General features: G+C 51.1%; 1 protein-coding gene across 17 annotated transcripts in view; it reads right to left on the minus strand.

The window, feature by feature from the left end:
* SLC2A9 (solute carrier family 2 member 9) overlaps window positions 1-24421 on the minus strand; it is a 231812-nt gene that overhangs the window by 78205 nt on the left and 129186 nt on the right. For 16 of the 17 annotated variants that reach the window (XR_010409283.1, XR_010409284.1, XR_010409285.1 and 13 more), the window contains one exon: window positions 9796-9928. The exons of the other annotated variant lie outside the window; for it this stretch is intronic. Coding sequence is in view for 13 of the 16 variants with exons in the window: in XM_064584279.1 (XP_064440349.1) it covers window positions 9796-9928 (133 nt within the window). In the remaining 3 variants the exon portion in view is untranslated. The remainder of the gene's footprint in view (window positions 1-9795; window positions 9929-24421) is intronic. 17 annotated transcript variants of the gene reach the window in all.

The following is a 24421-nucleotide window of genomic DNA, read 5'->3' on the forward strand; positions in this document are numbered from 1 at the left end:
TTGGCAGGTTATACCAACCTCCCTGGCCTGACCTGTAATGTGAGGGTAGGAACATAATCTCTTAGAGCTGGAGAACACTGTGACAGGTGGGCCACCTGCATGTGCCTCTGTGCCCCAGGCCCTTACCACATGGTAAGTCCATTTGTCCTCCCTTCTCTCACATCACTGCACAGTTAGGACACCCTCTGCCTGTGTCTCAAGTAGGTATCATTTATTTGTTCAAGTACTCAACACACATTTACTGAGCACCTACTATATTCCGAAAGATAGGTCTCTATAGCACCCTAATGTCAGTGCCTTGTGCTTGAGATTTGATTTTAGAGAACTCTTTAGAGAGTTCACTGTTAGACATTGTTCAGATAGTCTCCATGTCTGACTCAAACTGCTTTGAACCGAAGTCTTCATAAGCATGAAGAGCCTATGTCTTTATTGAACATTTTGTAAAAATTCCTTGTCTGGTTCCTTCCCTCTGAGCACACACCCAAACGTCCCGACCCGCATACCTTCCGCACCACCTTGGGACTGGCTGCAAGGAGACTTGGAATGGGACTTTATATATATGCTTTGCTTGGACTTGAAGATCCCTCCCCTGAGGAAGACCTCTCGGGTGCAGAGGTAGAAACTACCAAGGCATAAACATCAGAAGGTCCAAAGTGATTATCTTACACATGTCCCTGGTAAAACCGCTGGCCTGGGTAATAAAGCTGCCTCACGCCTGTCTTTCCCGCTTCGCCTTCTTCTCCTCGGGTTGAAACTGCTCCGTGTTCCCAGGGCAAGGAAGATTCTGGTGCCCATAGACCGCCTAGAGCGTGAAGCACAGAGCTTGGAGGAGCAGCGTGTTGCTGTCAGGTGAACTTTGGTTTCATTCATTCTTTCCGCACACGATCAGGGAGCACCTACTACATGCCAGGCCCTGTTCTAGGTGCTGGGCTTCAGCTATGAGCAAAACAGGAAAAGTCTCTGCCCTTGGGGAGCTTTCGTCAGAGGAAGCAGATGCTAAACAAATTAGCATATAAATACACAATTTCAGGTACTAAGTGCTAAGAAGAAAAATAAATTAGGGTGAGGGACAGTGAAGAGGAGAGAAAGCGTTTGAGCTACTGTAATTGGGGAAGGTGTTTTTGGGGAGATGCCCCTGCAGCAGAGACCTACATGGACTGTTGCAGGGAGGAGCCTCTGGTTGAAGGAGCTTGTGCAAAGGGCCGGAGTGAGATGTGCCTGGAGCACCCCCCCCATTTCCTAGCTGTGTCACATTCTGCCCACTGGGATCAGTCCCCAGTCACTCTGTGGCCTGCAGACCACATTGCCTGGACTCCCATGCTAGCTGATTCCTGGTAGATCCATCCATGAGAGGCGCGGGTGCAGGTCCAGGAGTAGGAGGAAGAAAGAGCCTCTTCTACCTCTGGTTGAAACTCCAGCACCAGGAGTGGTGGTGACCCCTGCTCAGCCTTGGAGACTGAAGCTCTGGGGTCCTTCCTGGCAATGGCAGCACCCACATTCGTGCCCCAGTTCCAGCATCCACCCTGTAGCCACGATGTGCTGGCTGCAGTTTGCTGAGGTGGGGGGCTCTGCCTGACGCCCCCTGCCCCACACCTTTGTGACCATCCCCCTGCATTCAGTACATTTCTGAAGTATTCTTTCTGACCTCCTGAGGGGAAGGCTAACCAGGGCGCTAGCTCTGTGACCTGAATCCCTCTGCATCTTTGTCTCCTCATCTATAAAAGAAGGAGCAGGAACATTGGAGGCTTTTTTGGTGAGGATTAAGGCAGTGGATACAGCACACTTGACCTCTGTTCGTTTCCTAGTGCTTCTGTAATGAATTATTACAAACTCGGTGACTTCGGACAGCCTCACAGTTCTGGAAGTAAGAATCCGCAGTGGGTCTCAGTGGACTACAGGCAGGATGTTGTCAGGGCTGTGTTCCTTCTGGAGGCTCTAGGGGAGGATGGGTTTCTTTGCCTCTTCCAGGCTCCACAGTCTGCCTGCATTCCTTGGCTTGTGGCCCCCTCCTCTGTCTGCAAAGCCAGCAACCTTGGGCCGAACCCTTCTCGTGCTGCTACCTATCTGGTTCTTTCTCGTCTGCCTTGCTTTTCCATGACAAGAATCCTTGTGATTACATGGGCCCCTATTGGGAAATCCAGGCTTATCTTCCCATCTCAGAAGTCAGTCATTTAGCAACCTTAATTCCATCTGTGATCTCAGTTCATTGTCGTGTAACCTACAATATCCACATGTCCTGGGAATTAGGATGTAGCCATCCTTCAGAGGAGGGAGATTCTATTCTGCCTCCCACACCAGCACATAACAGCAACTCAAACGGTCAGAAACATTTGAGCCCAGTTAGTGCTTATTGTCCTGTGCCACCTCGCTGTCCCTTAGATGGAAAGCAGGCCACTCCAGCAATGACAACTGTGATCACCTGTCATGTGAGCTCGTTCATGGGTGGTAGCAGACCCTATGCACTTGCTTTCAGGAGCCCTGGCAGCGACACCATTTCTGTCCCAATGTGCCAAGTCCTGACCTCAGAACCCGGAGCCGGACCAGCCTGAAGAAAGCATCTCGCCCAGTCCTGATTATACAGGTGGAGAAACCACAGCTCAGAGAGGTGGTGTGACAGGACCGGGGCTCCTGACCCTGGCCAGCGTGTAACACTGCACTCTGTGGTCTCTCTCAGCAGCTATCATCTGGAAGGACTCAATGAGACTGATGCCGCCCGGGAAATAACTGGAAGGGACGCTCAGACGACGCACATGCAGTTCTGCTGCTGAGCAGTTTCTCACCCACAGACCGCCCAGTCAAAGCTGATGAGTTCTCGGGGCCCCAAGGTTGGGGCTTAAGAGTCTCCCTTCCACTCTCCCCTGCAGGAGCTCCCTGGCTCATAAAATATTAATATCAGCATCCTTGTCATTTCATGAAATGCCCAGTCTATGAAGAACGAGTTACAGGATATTTGGGGGCTGTTCTAGGATGTGTTTTGTTGCCCAGGTACACCCATAAATCCCCCTCTGCTCATGAGAGTGGCAGGCTCTCAATCGGTGAGTCCTGAGAGGGGACAAGTATCATATGCTGCCTCCTCCTAGAAAGCGGGGCCATTCAGCCAGAACCCCATCTCCATCCTCATCATACAGGACCCGTGAGAGGCCAGATGGGAGGTAATTGCAAGAATCTCCCTCCCGGGAGTCAGGGGGCCTGGCTTTTGAGCTCCAGCTCCAAAAATGGCCAGGCTGGGGATGACAGCAAGTTCCCAAATGTCTCTGGGTTGAGTGGCTCACCTGTGGATTTGCCTTTGTCCTGCCAAGGCATTCTGGGAAATGCAGTATTTTTAACGACCTTCCAAATGAATGGTCTTCAACAGACTGGAGCACACTTTCAAGGGCTTGATTTCTTTTCAAGGCCTTGATTGTCTATTCAATGCGTAGCCAATGGAAGTCTATGCTGGATTCTGGGGGGACATGGCACTTAAGGAGATGCAGTCCCTGCCCTTGAGAGTCTCACCATGTGGGGAGGGAGGGGGAGTGACAGAAACGGGCAGTGACACCACAGCGTGGCCAGGGCTGGGGCAGATGACTAGGGGAGGGAGGGATGGCGTGGGACCACGATGGTTAGTGTTATGTGTCAGCATGTCTGGGCCATGGCACCCAGAGAGAGTTGACCCTTGAACTGTGCGGATCCACTTACAGAAGGATTTTTATACACTACTCTTTGCATTTTCTCTTCCTTATAATTTTCTTCATAACGTTTTCTTTTCTCTAGCTTATTTCATGGTAAGGATGCCGTAATAATACCTATAACATACAACATGTGTGTTAATTGACTGTTCGTGTTACTGGTAATGACAGAGGCTGGTCAACAGGTGGCTGGTAGTAGTTAAGTTTTTGAGGAGCCGAAAGTTATATATAGATTCTCAACTGTGCAGGCAGTTGGCAGCCCTAACCCCCACATTTTTTAGGGTCAACTATATTGGGTCAAACACCAGTCTAGATATCGTGGTGAAGACAGTTTTTAGATGAGAGTCACATTTACATTGTTAGACTCTGAGTAAAGCAGATTATCCTCCATAATGGGAGTGGGCCTCATTTAATCAGTTGAAGGCCTAAAGAGAAAAAGACTGAGCTCCCCAGACAGAGAGGTAATTCTGCCAGCAGATGGCATCAGACTTAACCGGCAACACCAGACTCTTTCCTGGGTCTCCAGCCCAGCATCCCGCCCTGCAGATTTGGGACTTGCCAATTTCCACAATCATATGAGCCAATTCCTTGGAATAAATCTCTTTCTGTATATGTATTTATAAATTTTTAATATTTACACAGGCAACGCACCCCGTTCTGTTTCTCTGGGGAACCCTGACTAACACAGGGCCACCCCGATCCTTCTGGGGACCTCAGGGAAGGCGTCACCCCACCTCACTTCTTAGTGGATGCACGGTTCTAGAGGTGCGTGGCTTCCATCAGTGTGGTGGCCAGGAGAACGTGTCCACAGACCCCCGGCCACAGGGACAGGGACAGAACTGACCAAGGGCCGCAGCTGCTGTGCTCTGCAAATCATCACCCTGGGTGTCCAGGCCGTGCTCTTCAGGGACTGCTCGCAGAGAGTGGTAGAGCACAGCAGGGAAACTAAGGCATCCTTGTTCTAGGGACACAGGGCTTCCCTGCGGCTGATGCTGCTGGCCCCATCCCTCCCTTGCCCACTGGGGGTCCAACGAGCATCACGGTCTGTCAGCTCCCTCCACATTTACACAGGCCATAATTCCGATAAAATCCTCGCTGCTTAGGCCACTTAGTCTCCACTTCTCAGAGGACCCAGAGGGACACAGTCAGTGACTCACACACCGAAGTCTGAGCTCCATGGAGAAGCACTGAACCTTCCATGGGAATGAGCTGGACCAAAAGGAAGACAGGCATTTCCAACTAGGCAGCATCTCCGGGTCCTCCCCACGGCCCTCTGAGGCAGGGCCAGCATTACAGAATGCCGTGGAAGGATCTTCGTGATGCCCAAGAGATCTGCGGGACCCAAGGCTATGGCTGGGCCCAGGGTGCTCATGGCCTCTACGGGAGCTTGTTTCCTTCACCCTCTCAACCAGGACCTACTTGATCTACCACGAATGTTTGTTGATGGGCTGATTTCAACCACATGATTATAATCCCTGCACTGGATGTTGCCACACATCCGTGGTCTCATCTGAGCATCCTTCTGGGCCCTGGAGATAAGCACTGTGTTCTTCCCATTTCACAGGGTGGGAAAACTGAGTCCATGTCCGAGACAATGGGCGACTTGCCTGGGCTCACAGCTACCATGCAAGGAAGCAGGGGCGGCACCCAGCCCGGCTGCCTCTCCGACCACGCAGGGCCCGCAGCGCGGCCCTGAGACACACGGCGCCTTCCAGACAGCCAGGGAGCGTCAGAACATCAGCAGCGAGGTTACCAGGTACACAAAGGAGAGAAAAGCGTGTAAACCTAATGGCTGATGCCAGAGTGTCTCTGAAGGATGGAAGTGATTTGGCTGAGAAAAGTATTTTGACAAACTCCTGGAGTGGAAGGTGTTTGCTGAAATCTGCATGTTGTCTGATTCCAGCTTCGGAAGGGAAGGCATGCTAGCAGGAGAGGAAGACGAGCTCCAGAGCCATCTGGAAGGCAGAGGGGACAGCGGACAGTGGTGAGAGGGGAAAGAAGTAGGTGCTGAGCAGTGGGGACCCCGTGCCTGGAGCCCTTCCCAAGATCTTCAATATTGCCTTGAAATGCTCCGGTGATGTGGGGTGAGTGCTTGCTGCTGTGGTTTTTGAGGAAACCAAAGCAGGGGCTGAAGTTCAAGTTGGGGTGTTTATGATGCGAGACAGAGCAGCATGCAAGGAGGCTGGTGCCCACGACAGTTCGGAGCCCAGAAATGCTCAGGATTTCCAAGACACCCTGAAGAGGGCTTGGACGTTCCCTGTGTTGGCAAACTGGGATTCCAGGCAATTCCTCCAGCTCTTGGGGCGCAGACAGCCCCAGCAGACTCGGGGCTGCACAAGATCGGCCCCAACCACAGACACGATACAGAAAGCATCCCCTGCTTGGCTGGAACCCTGGACAATTCTCTCAGTTTAAAGGGAGTCTGTCCTGCTCTCTGGAATGAAGCATATGAGCAATTTCAAGATGTGCCTTCATGCTCTGGGAGCTCAGGGTGGTTTCTGAGCTGTCTTCCTGCCCCTTTTGACCCTTGGGTATTTTGTAGGAAGGCACCTGGCCCTCTGCTTGGCAGCCAGCCCACGAGCAGGCTCCCCAGCCAGGGCAAAGGGAGCCTGAGAGACAATTACTCCAGAGATACCAGGTGGTGGGGTGGTGGCACTCAGAGGTCACTCATCCCATAAACATGAAGACAGAGCACTGATGGAGGAGGAGCAGGTGACTGTGCTGGCAGAGGCGGGGACAGGACCTCGGAGTCCCTCTGCCAGGTTCAGGAGATGGTGTCATCTTTCTGATTGGCACTAGAGCTCCCTCTCCTCATCTCTCCTGTCATCTCCGGGGGGACACAGTGTGCCAAGAGTCCCCAGGTAAGAGCGGGCCTGGGAGGGGCTGGCCACCCCAGGGCTTCCTTCCCAGGCACGTGGCTTCGTTTCTGGTGGATGCCTGTGGTGGGTAGGAGCCTGTGGGCACATCAGACGTCCTCCCTTATCAAGAGCCCACCCAGCACAAAGCACAGCTTTCTCACAAAACCTATGCCTGCTTCTTCCCCTGCTGCTCTCCTTGTTTCTATTATTTCCACGCTCTTTTTCTATGTTCTCAGTGTTTCAGGGCAGGCCTGTCCAGGAGCCCATGAGTGGGTACTCAGCTCCGTTCATGAGTGTCTGTGGTGTGGATGGGTTGCATCGATGGCCCTGATTTTATGACCTCCCTACGTGTGTCCTTTGCTCTATAACCGTGCACCCCCTCCCACTCTGACAGTGCACTTGGCCATGAGCATTACTTTGGCCAACAGGATTTTAGCTGATTTGAAGCTTGAAAAACTGCTTGTGTCTTCCACTTCCTCTCTGGGACCTCTGTGCTCACTAAGAGAATGTGCCTGAGCTAGCCTGCTGGAGGATGAGCCCGTGGAGCAGAGTTGAGGCGAGCCTTGATCAGCCAGCGGACCACCAGACATGCCGGAGAACTTCTGCTAAGACAAGAAGCATTGCGAGGGCAAGCTCTATCAAGAGGAACAGAAGTGGGGCGCCTGGGTGGCTCAGTTGGTTGAGCGACTGCCTTCGGCTCAGGTCATGATCCTGGAGTCCTGGGATCGAGTCCCGCATCGGGCTCCCTGCTCGGCGGGGAGTCTGCTTCTCCCTCTGACCCTCCCCACTCTCATGTGCTCTCTCTCATTCTCTCTCTCTCAAATAAATAAATAAATAAAATCTTTAAAAAAAAAAAAAAAGAGGAACAGAAGTTCCCTGCTGGCCCATAGACTTGGGGACGATAAATGCTATTGTCTTAAGCCAATGAGTTTCAAGGTGGTTTGACATGCTGCATTATTACGGCAATTGTTGCCTCCTGCAGGGCCCCTGTTCCCCAAATTACGTACGTGCCAAGTGCCAAACCACCTGCTAGGTGATAGGGTGTGTTTTGTTATGCTCAGAGGTCCCAGAGCAAGAGGGTCGGTGTTCAAATCCTAGTGCCACCGCTTGCTAGCTTTGTCCTTGGTCAAGTTAACCCTGCCTCCGTTCTTGTTTGTTTTAAAATGGGAATAATAATGTGATCTACTTCCCATGGTTGAGAGGCTTTATGGTCTAATACATGTGAATTGCTTAGAATGATACAGTTCTCAGTCCAGGTGAGTATGCCCGTCCCTCTTCCCCTTCCCCCCACTTCCTGGGGGGCTGAAATGCCAGTCTGGGGCTCCCCTGTCTCCCCATCACCTGGCACAGGGCCTAGCACAGTAAATATCCATTGTTTGCTGAAGTCTAGAGGGAAACTCCACTTCTTATTAGCACAGATGCAAATTTCATGATTCTCTTTGAATCTAAGGCCAGTGACATCTTTGTTCTCTGTATAAAGCACCATGTAATATTTATCATTGGATTTCTCCCTCACTGCCTACCATGCTGTGACATAAACCTGTTTCACTGTCAGGCATTTACACACACGGCCCGTTCCAACTGTGCTTAACTGACGCCTTTCCTGAGAGTTCTTGCCGATGAAGCAGGAGGGATGGAACTAGAGAGTTCGCCGCCTTCCGCCGATCCACAACCTGGCTACTTTTGGGACTCAGAGCCTCACGTTAGTTTTGCTCCAGAGCCTCCACCATCTGACAATCAGCCTCCTTCTCTGCAGCCTGACTTCTGGATGGTTTGCCTCCCCACGGGCCCCAAGAGAAGTCCCCTGGAACACGACCCACTGATGTCCCTTTGTGCATGAGCGGGATGGGAAGGAACTCTGCTCTGGTTCCAGTCCTTCTCTTGTCGCCTGCGGTTGTCAGATGGGTGAGGGCTGCTAACCAGGGTCCCCCCTGGAGGGGAACAGGGCTCATGTCCCACCTCCACTGCTATGCTCTTGAAAATTTTGTGACTATGGGCAGTCTGCTGAAGAACACCTGCAGCTCCCATCGTATTTTTAAAGGCCTCCAGAACCCCAAAACCGAGAACCACAGCCATGGTTAGGTCACCTCAGCCCTGTACGCCTCAGTTCTTTCGCGTAAACAGTGAAGTAATGAGAATGTTCGATTCCACGTTTTTACAGGAATGTTGTAAATGAGAAAATGGATCCCAACCATACACTGCTAGGCAAATAGAGACAATTATTAATATCCCATTTGTTAATTCAGGAAATACTTAGGTTGTTTGGATTTTTTAAAACGCGCAAATTATATTAAACTAAAGACTATATAATTCTCGATTTTTTTTCTCAGATGTGGACATTAGTGAAATTTAGGTCAGAGGATAGGATTTGGATAAGAAAATGGACAGAGTTCTCAGAATAATGACAGCAAATGCTACTATGAACCTCATATGAATCATCTAATTTAATCATTATAACAAGCCCAGAAGAAGGTTTCTATCATTTCCTCCTACGGATGAGGGTCCCGATGCTCAGGAAGGTCAGAATAAGGTCGGGCAGCATGTGAAGGCAGCATGGTCCACCCAGCCCCTCCTGCGTAATGGGTGCTGTCAGCTGTCTCCTTGTACCAGAAGAATGCATTGTTCATTCCACGTTGTCTGTCTCTGGGCAAAATGGGATGACATTTCAGGGCCCTGTAGGAAAGCCTCTGATTCTGAGTGCTTTGCATCTGGCCCAGCACCTCGCCACTCAGGGGATTTAATGAAAGTGGCCTAAGACCAGTCCCCAGCCGCACTGTGGGCATTGTGTTTCTCTCCCATAAACTGGGCATGCTCTGTCTCTTCCCAGGGTGGATAGCACCCAGCCCTGTGCCGGCAGGACACGGCTGCTCATTCTGCACTTGCACTTTTCCCCTTCTTGTGAGTGTTAGGACAGCAGAACCGGGCAGTGAAGAAGAGAGGATGTAGGGAGAGAGTCACATAGACCTAAACCGCTAAGAGATTAGGTTCGTGCTGTCTTGTGGTTGGGACCACCCAAGAGGCAGCAATAGGGAGACATCGCCTAGAAGTGAGCAGACCTGGGTCTTATTCTGCTCTGTCCTGGCTTTTCCAGGCTCTCTGTGTGATCTGTGGCCCCACTGTGGGCTGTTGGGAAGATAAAGCAATACAGGGTGTCCAGGGGCACCTGGCACAGCGCCTGCAGAGAGGAATGGCCCTAGGTCCCGGCGTGCCCTGCAGTGCTGACCCCATGAAGAGGCTGGAGCTGTGTGGGAAAGGCCATGGGCCCCTACCTTTCTCGGCTCCTGCCTGGTCATGCTTCTCAAAGAGCAGGTAGCGCGGGCTCTCAGGGAGAAAGGGCAGGCTCACCAGCTGCACAAAGGCGGGGACAGCAATCATTCCAAACAGGTATGGCCAGGTGCTCTCCTGAAGGGAGAAAGAGGCGGCCAATGAATGGATGTGGCCTCCAGTCATCCTGCTGGGGCGGGCCCCTGGGCCAAACAGCGTTGGCCGTCAGCAGAAGTCCCTCCTGCAGTGTGTGATCCCCACCAAGAGGCTGAACAACGGAACGGACACAGGTTTAGCACCAGCCCCACGTGTATGACATTCTCCATGCACGAGGTCGGTCAGTTCTCAGAGCCATCTGTGAGATGGTGACCTGGGGGGCTCAGCGGGGCCAAGGCCACTCAGGGATATCAGGGCTGGTGGATGCTACGACCCCTGGGGCATCATGGTGAGCCTTCCTGTTTGTGCGGCCTTGGAAACCACACTCATGGCCCCTGGAATCTCCGTCTCATCCCCTGTGGGCCGGGGACAGTCCCAGCCACTCCACAGGCTGTCCTGAGAGTACGATCGGATAGTGCTTGGGCTGTGGGGCCTGGCACACAGCAGGTGCACAGAAGAAACTACTGTTTTCATTGGTGCCAGCCCCCAGACGCCTCCGAGGCCCACAAGACCTGACCCATCTCGGTCCTGTCGGAGGACATCCAGGACAGTGGCTGGAGCTTCCCTGATTCCGGCAGGTGAGTGTGGTGGGGCTGGGGCACAGCGGGCCCCTTAGGCAGGGGAGTCTTCCCTGTCCAGCGGCTGGGAAAGCAAGCAGGGCCCTACAGCCCGCGCCACTCAAGGGGCATTTGGGCTACCTCAAGAGGCACCCATCACCTTAATGCGCCCACAGCACCAGGAGCTGCTCCTATGCTGGTCAGAGCAGCCTTCTTCTTGAGCTGCTTTTTTTTTTTAAAACCCCGTTTACAAATGAAACTCTCACTGTGCCTCTGCAAGAAAAGAATGCCAATGGGAGGCAGTTCTGATGGGGATAAAGCAAAACGCTCAATGCCAAATTCCTGACATGTTTTATTTCCTCACAAAGCGAAGGAGGCCCGCAAGGAGGCATGTTCAGACCTGAAAAGACTTGACACAATGGGCCGTTGGGCCGAGGCTCAGGTGGCTTCGGGTTGGGTTTTGAGCGCCCTCAGGGGCAGAACTTCCCTCTAGTGTTCTCCCAGGGCTGGCTCCCTAAGGAGGCCCCTGAGGCCAGAGACCCCAGTAAGTTCCCAGTTCCTGGAAGGCTCGAGGCTCGAGCAGGCAGGGACCCCTGAAGCACGGAGCGGGCCAACTGACTCACGGAAGGGCAATGCCCAGGACCCGATTTTCAAGAGACCTTCGATCCTACTCCCTTTTCCGTGTAGAACAATGATTTATATTCACAAAACTCCTCTGATGTCACCACTGTGCTGGGAGGAACCGGCTAGGCCAACGCCAGCTTGGGGTTTGGTAGGGAACTCCAAGTGAGAGACCAGGGGGAGGTGGAGGGCAGACTGGTGGTTGCTGGGGGCCGGAGGGAGCGGGGCCGGGGACAGTGACTGCCCCCGGGGATGGGCTTCCTTTTGAGGGATAATGACAATATTTGGGGTTAGAAAAGAGCCATGAACGTGCAACTTTGTGAATATACTAAAAACCACTTTAGAAGGGTGGATTTTATGGTAGGTGAGTTATAGCTCTGTTTTTTTAAAAGACCGAGGGAGAAAGGAAAATGGCATGCTTGTAAGTGGGATTTTCGCTATGCCTACTTGGTGTGCGTGTTTTGTTGGTGATTTTGTTTTTTCTTAGAGTTTACCTGCTGCCTCAGGAAGAGCAGAACAGAAAGCTGAGGGGAAAGACAAGGGAATTAACCCAGTTAAGCTCCTACTGTGTGCCAGGCGTGGTGTGAGCTTGTCACACAATTGTCTCATTTGTCACACAACTGTCTCATGTCACCTCCTGGCAGCCAGGGAAGCCAGGGCTGTTGCTGCATGTTCCAGATGTGGAGACAGCAAAGCCCGGGCGGAGGCCTGCCAGCCAGGAGCTGTGCAGATGGGTATCATGCCAAGCCCCCCAGGCGCCCCTGCACCTTAACAGAGGGGCGCTTCCAGGGGTGAGATCCTGGGAGCTGCCAAAGGGCGGAAGGAGGAGTGGGGCAGGAAGGACAGTGCTGGAGTAGGAACAGCATGTACGACTGAGGCCTGATCTGCCCAGACTCAGCGGGAAACAACCACTGTGGCGAGAACGCAGGGCCAGGCGACGCCAGAGACATGGGAGCTCGGGTGGAGGCTGATCAGACACGGTTCTGCTGCCATTCCATGGCACGTGGACGTGGCTCCGAGGACCACCAGGAGCTGGGGACGGGTCTGCACACCTTCCCCTTCCTTGAATCGACAGTCCAGCATTTCTGGTCTCATGCTGTCAGGGACTACAGTGCATGGATTTCTATTATTACTGACAAGCCAGGTCTGTGGTAGAGCCTTTGATCCGTGATGTCGTAAAGGTGAGGACACGTGGAATCCTTCCTAAGGACATCACTCTGGTGGCTGTGGTCTGGTCCCCACCTCTGGAGAAAAGCGGATACTATTGACCTCAAGGGGGGCCACCCCTAGCTCAGGATGCTAGTGGTGTCTGCATGGGGAAGGAGAATGGCAGGAATGTCCAGAGTAGAGCTTGGGGGACATTTTACTCAGGAGGAGCCGAGCTTAGCCCACAGTGGAGTTCATGAACTTGGTTCCTATAAAATCCCAAATCCCACAGCTGTCTGGATTTGAGTCCTGCCTCTATCCCCCGTTCTCTGTGGCCTTGAGCAACCTAACTGCTTATGTTCAGTCTTCCTTTCTGTAAAATGGGGATAACACTAATGCCTGTTCACTGGTCATCAGGAGCGTTACAGGAGTTAACGGATATATCAAGTGCTCAACAGGACCCTGCTCACTGTAAGCATTCAACAGGAGACAGTGGTTCCTATTATCAGCTGTGGTGAGAAGCCTGTTACATAGATTATCTCCTTGAATTTCCACACTAGCCCTCTGAGGTACAGACCATTATCACGCTCATGTTTCAAAAACATTCACTGCCCCACAGAGAGGTTACCCGGTTCATCGAGGCCACAATTCAGTCATGGAGACATCCATGGAGACATCAGGTCTTGGGTCTGAGAACCAGAGTTCTGATCCATGGAGACCCAGGGAGGGATCACAAGGGCATCAGACCTGGGATCTGACTTTCTTCCATTGCCTCAGGCCAAAGAATCCTCAGTGACCCTTGACAGTGGTCCTGGGCATTTGGTCCCAGCACAGAGCCAAGGACTCAACATTTTGTACCACAGTTAGGACTTCTTGCCTCCTGGGGGCAGAGAGCGTGCCAGCACTGAGTATCTGTGGGAGGAACGAGCGAGTGTGTACCCTGATCCCTTCACACAGAGCCCTTGGCAACTGCGGAGGATAGCCTCTAACCTTCTTTTTTAGGAGCTGTTCACAACAGAAGGTGTGTTCAAAAGAACATGTATTACTCGCCTAACACAGGACAACAAGGTACTATGGAAAGTCAATCTCAGATGAGTCTCTATAATGCTGGTTAGAGCCTCCTACGTTCAGTAAAGCATGAGGTCAGGGTTCTTAAACCTGCTTATTTTATTCGGGAGGAAAGAAAAATGCATCATCTTGTCAGTCAGGATGATTTTCAACTCCCTCTCAGATAAGGTGAGTGGGTCGCACGATAACACAATTATCTTGTTCTTGAATCTGCAAGGTTTCCTTTTTAAAATTGACTTCTGGGTTGCACTGCCCCCAAGCTGTCGATGACTTCAGGCCTTTCCATAAATACTATCTTCCTGGACTGTGATGAGACAGCACAAAATCTTAAGTAGAGTTGGAACCACTGATCTTACCCCAAGTCAGGTAGTTAGGAAGGACATCGTCATGTGCCCTCCACCCCCCACAAGATGGACAGGGGAGGTGAAGCTGGTCAGCACTCAGGCCACCAATGGGACAGGCTCTCGGGACAGCAAACTCAGTGCTGCTAGAGGGGAGAAGGGGAAGAAGGAAGTCTACCTCGCAAAACCGACAGGGGGACGAAATGAAGGATTTTTCTATTTCATCACATTTAGGATCTGATTATAGTAACAGCTGAATGTTTGTCAAGCATTCCACATGCCAAGCTCCGTGCTCAGTGCCGCACAAATGCAACATGTGTTAAATACACACAATTCATGATGCCATCCAAAAGTACAACCTTGGTTTCTGTCTCCTACATTCCTTTAATGTTTAATTGGTGGGGGTGCTCCCTCTGCCCTGTCCCAGGGCCTCAATCTTAGGACACAGACAGTCTCAGGATCACAGTTTCAAAACAATAATTAAAATCAACCTGGCTGAATGGTAGGACCCTGGGATCATGATCTGAGCTGAAGGCAGACGCTTAACCGACTGAGCCACCCAGATGCCCCTGCATCTCTTCTAAAGACTCATGTCCTCTGCAGCCCCGAGCAATCCAGGGGCAAGGCTATCATGTACTGCTACTGAAATCCAGCCCACTCTGATCTCCAAGCTGAGGACCCACAGGGCAGGTTTATTAATTATGCTTTTATTTTCTGTATTTTACGACGCTTTGGCATCTGGGGTCCTTACTGATCCTGCAGAGACTGCCCCTCCCAGGGCTGGCTGAGTCTGGTCATAGTAAACAACTTGCCCGAGAGCATGCCTTCTACACACAAACCAACCGTAGTCCACACCCCCAGTGACCTCCTTTATCCGACTGTCACACATAAGCCAATATTCCTTCCTCCCTAAGTTCCCTGAAGGTCAGGTATTAGACAGCTAGATGGTCCCTACAGCCCAGAGCCAGGCTGAAATCATTCAAACTATGCAGTCCTAAACTTGTTCAAGTTTGTCTCCCTGCCTTGCCCATTCCTGATGCAGAACCAAAATAAAGGCTCTAGGCCTTATTTTCCCCCTCCCTCCTTCCACTTCCTCAGGGACCCTGGTGCTTGCTCCCGTGGCCCTGCATGGCGTGGCATCGGCCTTGTGCTTGTGAACTGTGAATAATGAACCCTTCTTTCGAAAGCAGTGTCTCCACGTCTGTAACTTCAGCATACCTGATTGAAGCCAAGCCCAGGTACATTTCAGAGGGGCTGGGCCATCCCCCCTCCCCACGCCCCCCAACCCCAGGCAGGGCACCATGCAGGTTCTTGCTGCAAGCGACCACTTCTCTCTGAGCCCCAGGCCCTGCCTTCCAGGTCACCTCTCCTTGTTCTCCTCCAGCTTCCTTGAGCACCCGGGGATGAGCCCAGCCCTCTTTCTGCTCATCTCCGGTGCTTCCCCAGGGCCGTGGGTCTTCAATTTAGCTGCACGTTGGAATCACCTGGAGAGTTTTAAAAACTACTGATGCCCACTGTCTCCTCCACTTAGAAATTTGGGGTTCTCTGGCCTGGGAGCGTGGCTTGGGTGCCAGGTTGTTCACGTTCCCCAGGTGGCTCCAGGGGCAGTGGGAGCCTAGGGCCTCCCCTCCACCTACAGCGGATGGTGGCGCAGGGCCCAGAACCGAGCTGCCAGGAGTGTTGTTGGCTTTGGGACCACAGCTGGGTCTCCCCAAGACGTGCCCTTGGAGGGTGCCTTTTTCCCCCAAGGCTGCCCACCCCTCCCCAGGAGCAACCTGCATCTAGGGGCTGGCTGACATGGGGGTACAATGGCCTGACTCTCCTCCTCTGTGTGAAAATGGGACAATCAGAGGGGCCCCCCCAGGTCCAGAGCTAGGCCAAGATCTCTATGACTGAGGGCAGCTCACCTTCCCCCTCTGCTGTTACCTCCCTTACTTCCCGGCAGGTATTGAGCTGAGTGCATGTCCCAATCAACTTCCTGCTCACCAACCTCCATCTCAGGGTCTCTTTGCTGGGAAACCCAACCTAGGACACACCTGTGGACCCGTGCCTCTAAATGTCCATGTCCAGCCCTCATCTCTGCCTGGGGCTCCTCTCAATGCCAGGTGCCTGGGGGCAGCTCCACTCATAACTCTTGGTTCTACATCTGAGCACGGGGTCTCTCACCTCCCAGCCCACCCAGGCCTGTCCCTTGATCACCACCTGTCCAGCAACCCAATTCGGAAACCTAGTGTCTGCATGCCTGCCATTGACCCTCAGCCCTCCCGCTGCCATCTGACTGGCCACCTGCCCTGCCATGGCCCCACTGGCTGTTTCTCAATCTTTCTCTCATGCATCTCCTCCCCTTCTCTCTTGCTAGCATTGGCCTGAGGGGACCTTCTTCCCACGGTTCGCCTGGATTCCTACAGCAGCATCTCGACTGTTCCCAAATCCTCCACATACCGTTCCATTCCTCACAGCCTGAGCGATCCTTCCAGGAAGGGATGTGGTGTTCCAAGACCTTTCAGGGGCTTCCCATTGCCCTGGGGGTCAAGCCCAAATCTCTTAGCCAGGAATATAAAGCTCTGTCTTACCAGAACCCTGCTATACCAGCCTTGCTGCGGGCTGGTCAGCGGCCCAGGGGCCTCGGCTCTGGTCCTGCCCATCCGATCCGCGAGCCTCCCTGACTTTCCGAGCTGATATCACGCCCTTGCATGTGCTGTTTCTTCTCTGGGGAATGCCTGCCCCCTACCTGCACAGCACCTATCTATCCTTCCAAGTTTAGCATTCCCACCCGTGCATAACATCTCCACCAGGTACAGACTTCCATTAAAGCACTCATTACCTCGTGTAGCAACAGATTTCTTTCTGGGTGTGTCTCTCTGACTAGACTGAGCTCCTCGGGGCCATCCCCCTGCCACGTTCTTTCATGTTTCAGCCCAGAGCCTGGTGCATGGCAGGTGTCCAGTTAAAGATTGCTGACCGAGTGTGTACTGGGTAAGGTGAATGGCACAAGTCAGTGATGCTGTGCTAGACATGGAACCGTGAGACAACACACACCCCTGCTTTTAAAGTACTTTATTATTTATAATGCTCCAACTTCCCAAGTGGTATCCTATTAAAGGGCCGAAATGCCGTAAAAATATTCCCCTCTGAGGTACTATTACAATTTCCAGTCTATAAAAGAGAAAACCGAGGCCCACAGAGTGCCTGGGGGGCTCAGTCGGTTAAGGAGCTGCCTTCGGCTCAGGCCGTGGTCTCGGGCTCCTGGGATTGAGACCCGCATTGGGCTCCCGGCTCAGTAGGGAGTCTGACTCTCCCTCTCCCTCTGCTCCTGCCCCTGCTTGTGCTCTCTCTCGCTCTCAAATAAATAAATAAAATCTTAAAAAAAAAAATCAAGTCTAAATATAAATAAACATAAATAAATAAAGAGAAAATTGAGGCCCAGAAAGGTCAGGCAACTGATGAAAGGGCACGTGAGAAACTGGAGGGTGCAGCTGAATGAGAGCCTGGCTCTTCTGATTCCTACATGGGCCTCCTTCCATGACATTATTCCTGATATCATGCCATCACCTTCCCTCGAGGTAGCTGCTGATTGAATAGAGAAGTTATATGCAGATTATATTAGGCGCAACCAGTCCTGCTTCTCCATAGAGAATCCTATACAGAACTCATCAGAGATCACTCAAGCTCAGCTCCAATGGCTCTGGCTATTACCAAAACATCAGGGACTCCACCAAGGCAAGGTGCTGGTGCAGCCTTTTGTGTAAGGAGAAAGAGCTGGAAACGTGCTCACCTTCAGAAGGGATGCTGGGTGAAATGTGTGCATGCCCCTCGCGTGTTGAGCTGGGTCTTACCAGGGAATCAGCATCAGTCAACAAATGTGCATGGAATCTCTTGACCTTGCCATCCCCATAACCACCTTTCAGAGAGGGACCCTGCTGGCCTCAGCTTTACGGAGCCCCGGAGTGGGGAGCCTGTGCCCAGCTGTGTCTACACTGCCTCGCCGATGGGTCCATCTGTCACCATCTCCACTCTAGATCGTGCAGAAATCAATACCATCTGACCCTACGCAGCACAATCCAGCTGCTACCACAGTTCAATTCATTGTAGCAAACGGATTGTTCTAGAATCACTATTTTTGTATGTATTCAGGTTCTGATTCTATTTCAACAGAACAATAACAGGGATCTCAAGAACATGGGCTTTAGGAGTACTCCTGCCTTTTCCTGTGTGAGAAATAACACTGACATTACCTTCCAAGGGCAAAACACTCACCTCTCAGAAAGCTGCTGTGAGTTCTAGATGTGAGCGAAGCACCCGAGTAGTGACCCATAGTTGCTTTAAGACATGCCAGGTCCCTGCCCCCTTTCCTACAGCATTTTTCTGCTTTTCAAAGGGTTTCGTTGGCCTATGCCTTGCTTAGTTTTCAAGCAATCTTATGGGACAGTAAGGTCAGAAGCTATTATTCCCGTTGTACTGATAAGGATACCAAGGTGGAGAGACCGGTTGATTCTGCAGCAAGATCTTCCATAAAATCAAGATTGTCCCTTCTCCATTCAAGAGAGAGAAATCCATGCAGTTTTAAAAGGTTGTTGACCTGCAGAGTACATTCCCAAGCCAACCTACAATAAGAGACTGGCACCAAGCACATTCAAATTTGCTGGGTGCTTCATACACAGTAACTCAGTTTCATCCTCCCAGTACCTCTGCCTTCATCTGCATTTTACAGTTGGGGAAACTGAGGCATGGAGAAGTGAAGTCATGCATTCACAGTCACGCATGTTCTAAATGGCCAAGTGGGGATTAACCCCAGGCAGCGTGGTACCCAGAACGGCACTCTACCTCCACCCTAGCCTCCTGGACAGACAGGGCACTCCTCAGCTGCACTTTGCTGAGGCAGACCTGACTTCCCTGACTTTACATTTACAGAGATCGCCCTTCTCTTTCCTGGGGAATTAGGGAGCCCCATTCTTTTCTAAATAAAGCCCCCTCCATTGAAGCCCATTATTAATCCGTTTGTCAGCCTTCTGTGTTCTAGCTGAGTCATCCAGGTTTCTGGGTCTCATTGTTCAGACCCATTCACACCATGGCTTTGTCTGCTACCTCCTTCACCTCCCCCATTGTGGGTCATCTACCATCAGATAGTGTCCTCCGAGTGGAACTCAAGAAAGGAAGATAAATATGGTTTGTTCTAAGGCTTTAAAAGCATAAGGACGCCTATGGGAATTGCATTTTCCTGTTGAATGACCTCAATTTGGGGCATATGTATGGTGTGAGGCCTGATTATTAAGGGCCAGGGACCAGCCCAGGTTACCAAAGATTCTATGACCTTGGATGTCAGTCTTTCCCTTCTGCAGCTCTGTTCAGCTTTGGAGTTAGACCCAAGTTCAAATTCTGGTTCTTCTCCTTACAAGATATGGGGCTCTGAGCAAATGACTTATTCTTTCTGGAATCACAGTAGTCTCACCTAGGAAACGAGGATGGTGATGAACACTTATTTTGCAGGGTTGCTATGAGGGTGATAGAGGTGATATCCTGAGCATGGCCCTGGTACACAGGTGGGAGGCAATAGATGTTGGTTCTTTTCTCCCTTTGCTGCGGTCCTGAGCCTATGTAGGTAGTCCATCCTAATTGAAGAGTGGGTTGAGGCTAGACCTGCTGCCCTGAGCCTATGACTTGGAGTCTGGGTTGAGTATATGGAACTCACGTCTCAGATCCATGCGGGAAATCTAGGGGTTGAGGACCATCATACCTGTTCCCAGGGGCCCCCACTGAATTTCACCAGCCACTGTCCCTCATCCTTATATGCCTTCTCCCCACTGAGGCCTCTGTCCAGTTACGTGGTACTCCTGCTCTGGACACAGACAGCCCTGGTGGCCCCTAGCTGAGCCCACTGAGAAGGAGCATGGCATCCCTCTGTCTCAGGGCGCTATCTCCTCATCTGTGAGATGCTAGGCTGCATCAAGGTGCACACCCCGATCCCCTCTGCCTGAGTGCCCTTGACTTTCAGTGCACGTAGGGTGTGAAACTGGACTTCCAGAGTGATGCTAGGCTCTCCTTTCCTTAACTCACTCACATCACCCTCATTCTGCCCATGCACATGTCCTGAAGGACAGGGCAGGTCTGAGGACAGTAACAGCAGGTGGGGAGGCCTGTACTTAGCTCTTCCCAGGGAGTCTCCGCCATAGCTTTCTTGCCCCCATTCATTAAGCTGCAGTCACCACGTCCCAGCCCATTGGGTGCCTGCCGCACTTGGATGAACAGAGGCTCCACTCAGTACTTTTGGCTCTTTTTGAAGAAGGGTCTTTTCAGAGCCTCACCCTTTCTCCTGATCTTTCAAATACCTTCAATGTTAGGAGACAAAGCCAAAGAAAGGCAGAGATTTCAAGGCAAGGGCTACTTTCTGGCACTGCTTCTTGCCACCAGCTACCTAGCTTAGGTGCGTCCCTACTTGCAGGCTATGTGTGATCCAAGCGGGCAGGTGGGTGGAGGTGCCTAAGAGAAAAGGCTGGTTGGGCCAGCGAAGACTGCCAGCCAGCACCAGCCCTAGCCTGTGACCAGGAGTCTGAGGAGAGGTCACACCTTGTCGTGGAAAGAAACTACCAGAATAAGGCTCACACTGTTTAGCTGGGCACTCCAGGCACTCCATGTGGCCACCACTGCAGCCTCAGCTCCTTCCCCAGCCCCTTCCCATCCCCAGGGGTTCCAGGCTCTCTTAGAGAGCTCCTGGTCTCTGACACCTCTGAGCCTTTGCACATGCTCTTCCCTTTGCCTGGAAGCCCTCTGACTTCTTCTGGCCTGCCTGGCACGTTCTTGCTTCCTCCTTGCAAACTTGGAGTGTTAACTGGCAAGAACGTGTTAACCTGGAGTTAAACAGGAATGCGCATTGACTGCGTGTGACAGCACCTGCTGGGCTGGGGTCCAGGGCCGCGGTATGGGGGCCGGGAGTCTCAGGCTGAGGGGTCTGGCTGCCCTGAGCCAGAGACCCTGAATCCCCTGGGAAGGTGGTGGGTTCCTGATTGAGGACACCTGAATTCCTGTCCCAGCTCTGTTGATCTTTGGCAGAGAAACCCTGGGTAAGTTATTAAATTCTCTGTGCCTCAGTTTCCTTATCTGCAAAATGGGTGTGATGCCAATGAGTTGTACCTACTCGGCAGAGTTGTTGTGATGAGACAGGTCAGTATGTGCAAAGCGCCTGGAACATGTCTGTCACGGAGTGGGTGCTGTACCCACATTTGATTTAAACTGTGGCTGTCATTACCGCTGCTGGGCTGGGCTGTGTCTCTGAGCAAGTCATTCCCATCGTTGCCTCGTCAGCCCGCTGAGAAGACTGGCCAGGCCAGCTCTGTTGTTCCTTCTAGACATACCAGCTTCTACAAAATACTTTGAGCGATGCCACGGCCTGATTTTTGACGCAATAGATTTCCTGCTGTTCTTGCATTCGTGTTTTGCTGATATCCAGAGTTGATTCTCTCCATCACTCTCCTTCTCTCGGTAGCTCCTTCCTCTCTCCAGCATCCTCCCCCCCCAACCCCCCCACCCGGTTGTGCTGCTGGGGCAGGTGTGGGGCCTCCCTTGTTTCCCTTTTCTCAGGACTGCTGGCTTGCCCTGACTGCCCACCAATTTTAAAAAACATTGTTTCATATATTTTGTCTGTTTCTTGGTGGTGTAAGGTAGGAGGGTTAATCTTGGATGGAAGCAAAAGTTTTTGTGGGTTTTTTGGGAAGCAAATTTTTTTTTAAAGATTGTTTATTTATTTGAGAGAGAGCATGAGCACAGCAGGGGCAGTGGCAGAGGGAGAGGGAGAAGCAGGCTTCCCACCAAGCCGAGAGCCAGATGTGAGGCTCGAGCCCAGGACCCCAGGATCATGACCTGAGCTGAAGGTAGATGCTTAACGACTGAGCCACCCAGGTGCCCCAGAAACAAAGGTTTGGAAGCCATTTACCTGTCCGTCTCTGGCTCCTATCTATTTCTGTGACCTCTGTCTCATACCACCCTCCCAGTTCACTCCAGGCCCCAACCATGTTTTCTCTTCCTAAACCTGCCACACTCATCCCTGCCTTTGCCATCCTTTGGCTTTGACCTCTTCTCCATCTTTGTAAGCTTGCTCTGGCCAGTCACCTTCAATGCCACCTCTCAAAGAAGCCTTCCCTGACCACCCAAGCTTGACTGTTCCCACAGGTGTTCCCTATCTCGCCACTTTTTTTTTTTTAAGAGTTTATTTATTTATTTATGAGAGAGAGAGAAAGAGAGAGCACAAGCAGGGGCAGAGGGGAAGGGAGAGGGAGAGAACCTCAAGCAGACTCTGTGCTGCATGCAAAGCCTGATGCAGGGCTTGATCTCACAACCCAGAGATCATGGATCATGACCTGAGCCAAAACCAAGAGTCAGAAGCTCAACCGACTGAGCCATGAGGCGCCCCTCTGTTTCTGAGTAGGACAGGGAGTAGCACCTGAGGACACACCCAGGACTGCCAGTGAGTAGGTGATGTTGGAGCCCATGTCCATGTAATGTCTATTTATTTTTTAATGTTTCCTGTTATGGTGGTTGTGTTTTATCTGGTAGGGGGTGGAATGGAGAGGACAGACTCGAGGTGACTCTCTGTCCAACAAGCAGCACCTGTAGCTTTCTTTTGGGGAACTGCCCTCAGGCTACTGGATAACTCTCAATCAAAACTTAGCCCTGGAGCGCCTCACTCTGTTAAGCGTCTGTCTTCAGCTCAGGTAGTGGTCCCTGGGTCCTGGGATCAAGCTCCACGTTGGGCTCCTTGCTCAGCAGGAAGCCTGCTTCTCCCTCTCTCTCTGCTCTCTCTCTCACTCTCTCTCTATCTCAAATAAATAAAGTCTTAAAAAAAAAAAAAAAAAAAACTTAGCCTCCAGAGTGTGTGCTGATCAGGAGTTAAACAGGAATCACTGAGGAGTTAAACTAGCAGGATAAGAAAGCACAGGTAGAAAAATGAACTACTGGGACTTCATGAAGATAAAATGCTTTTGCACAGCAAAAGAAACAGTCAACAAAACCAAAAGAAAACTGACAGAATGGGAGAAGATATTTGCAAATGACATATCAGATAAAGGGCTAGTATCCAAAATCTATAAAGAACTTCTTAAACTCAACACCCAAAGAACAAATGATCTAATCAAGAAATGGGCAGAAGACATGAACAGACATTTTTCCAAAGAAGACATCCAAATGGCCAACAGACACATGAAAAAGTGCTCAACATCACTCGGCATCAGGGAAATCCAAATCAAAACCTCGATGAGATACCACCTCACACCAGTCAGAATGGCTAAAATTAACAAGTCAGGAAACTACAGATGTTGGCGGGGATGCGGAGAAAGGGGAACCCTCCTACACTGTTGGTGGGAATGCAAGCTGGTGCAGCCACTCTGGAAAACAGCATGGAGGTTCCTCAAAAAGTTGAAAATAGAGCTACCATATGATCCAGCAATTGCACTAGTGGGTATTTACCCCAAAAATACAGATGTAGGGATCCAAAGGGGTACATGCACCCTGATGTTTATAGCAGCAATGTCCACAATAGCCAAACTGTGGAAAGAGCCAAGATGTCCATCAACAGATGAATGGATAAAGAAGAAGTGGTATATATATACAATGGAATATTATGCAGCCATCAAAAAATTGAAATCTTGCCATTTGCAATGACGTGGATGGAACTGGAGGGTATTATGCTGAGCGAAATAAGTCAATCAGAGAAAGACATGTATCATATGACCTCACTGATATGAGGAATTCTTAATCTCAGGAAACAAACTGAGGATTGCTGGAGTAGGGGGTGGGGTGGGAGGGATGGGGTGGCTGGGTGATAGACATTGGGGAGGGTATGTGCTATGTGAGTGCTGTGAATTGTGCAATACTGTTGAATCACAGATCTGTACCTCTGAAACAAATAATACATTATATATTAAAAAAAAAAAAGAAGAAGAAGATAGCAGGAGGGGAAGAATGAAGGGGGGGAAATTGGAGGGAGAGACGAACCATGAGAGACTATGGACTCTGAGAAACAAACGGAGGGTTCTAGAGGGGAGGGGGGTGGGAGGATGGGTTAGCCTGGTGATGGGTATTAAAGAGGGCACGTTCTGCATGGAGCACTGGGCGTTATACGCAAACAATGAATCATGGAACACTACATCAAAAACTAATAATGTAATGTATGGTGATTAACATAACATAATAAAAAAATTAAAAAATAAAAATATTGATATATAAATGTAGAAAAAAAAAAGAAAGCACAGGTAGAATGTATGTTTTTGCTTTGGAGAAACATGTTCATTCCTGATGGAAAGATAGTTAGCATTTTCCTAATCCCAAATTTGTTCTTTTGTGATCCAAACTCTAAACCATTCAAGGCTTTCCAAGGAAAGAATAGGTAGGAACCAAATGTCTAGGTGTTGTTTGAGAGGAAAGAATAAGAAAAAGCAGAGCAACCTGAGTCTTTAGGACCGAGAAGGAAGACAAGAGTATAGTTTCTGTGATGAGCTGAAGCTCTGTGGAGTGGTAGAACCTCACATAGGGAATGGCTGCATGGACGTCTAAGAGTTTATTTATTTATTTATGAGAGAGAGAGAGAGCACAAGCTGGGGCAGAGGGGAAGGGAGAGGGAGAGAACCTCAAGCAGAGTCTGTGCTGCGTGCAGAGCCTGATGCAGGGCTCGATCTCACGACCCAGAGATCCTGACCTGAGCCAAAACCAAGAGTGGGAAGCTCAACCAACTGAACCACCAGGCGCCTCTCTGT

Source organism: Mirounga angustirostris, unplaced genomic scaffold (assembly GCF_029215605.1).
Source record: "Mirounga angustirostris isolate CCGP_5_RB_7025 unplaced genomic scaffold, mMirAng1.0.hap1 SCAF_2, whole genome shotgun sequence".
NCBI classification, from domain to species: Eukaryota; Metazoa; Chordata; class Mammalia; order Carnivora; family Phocidae; genus Mirounga; species Mirounga angustirostris.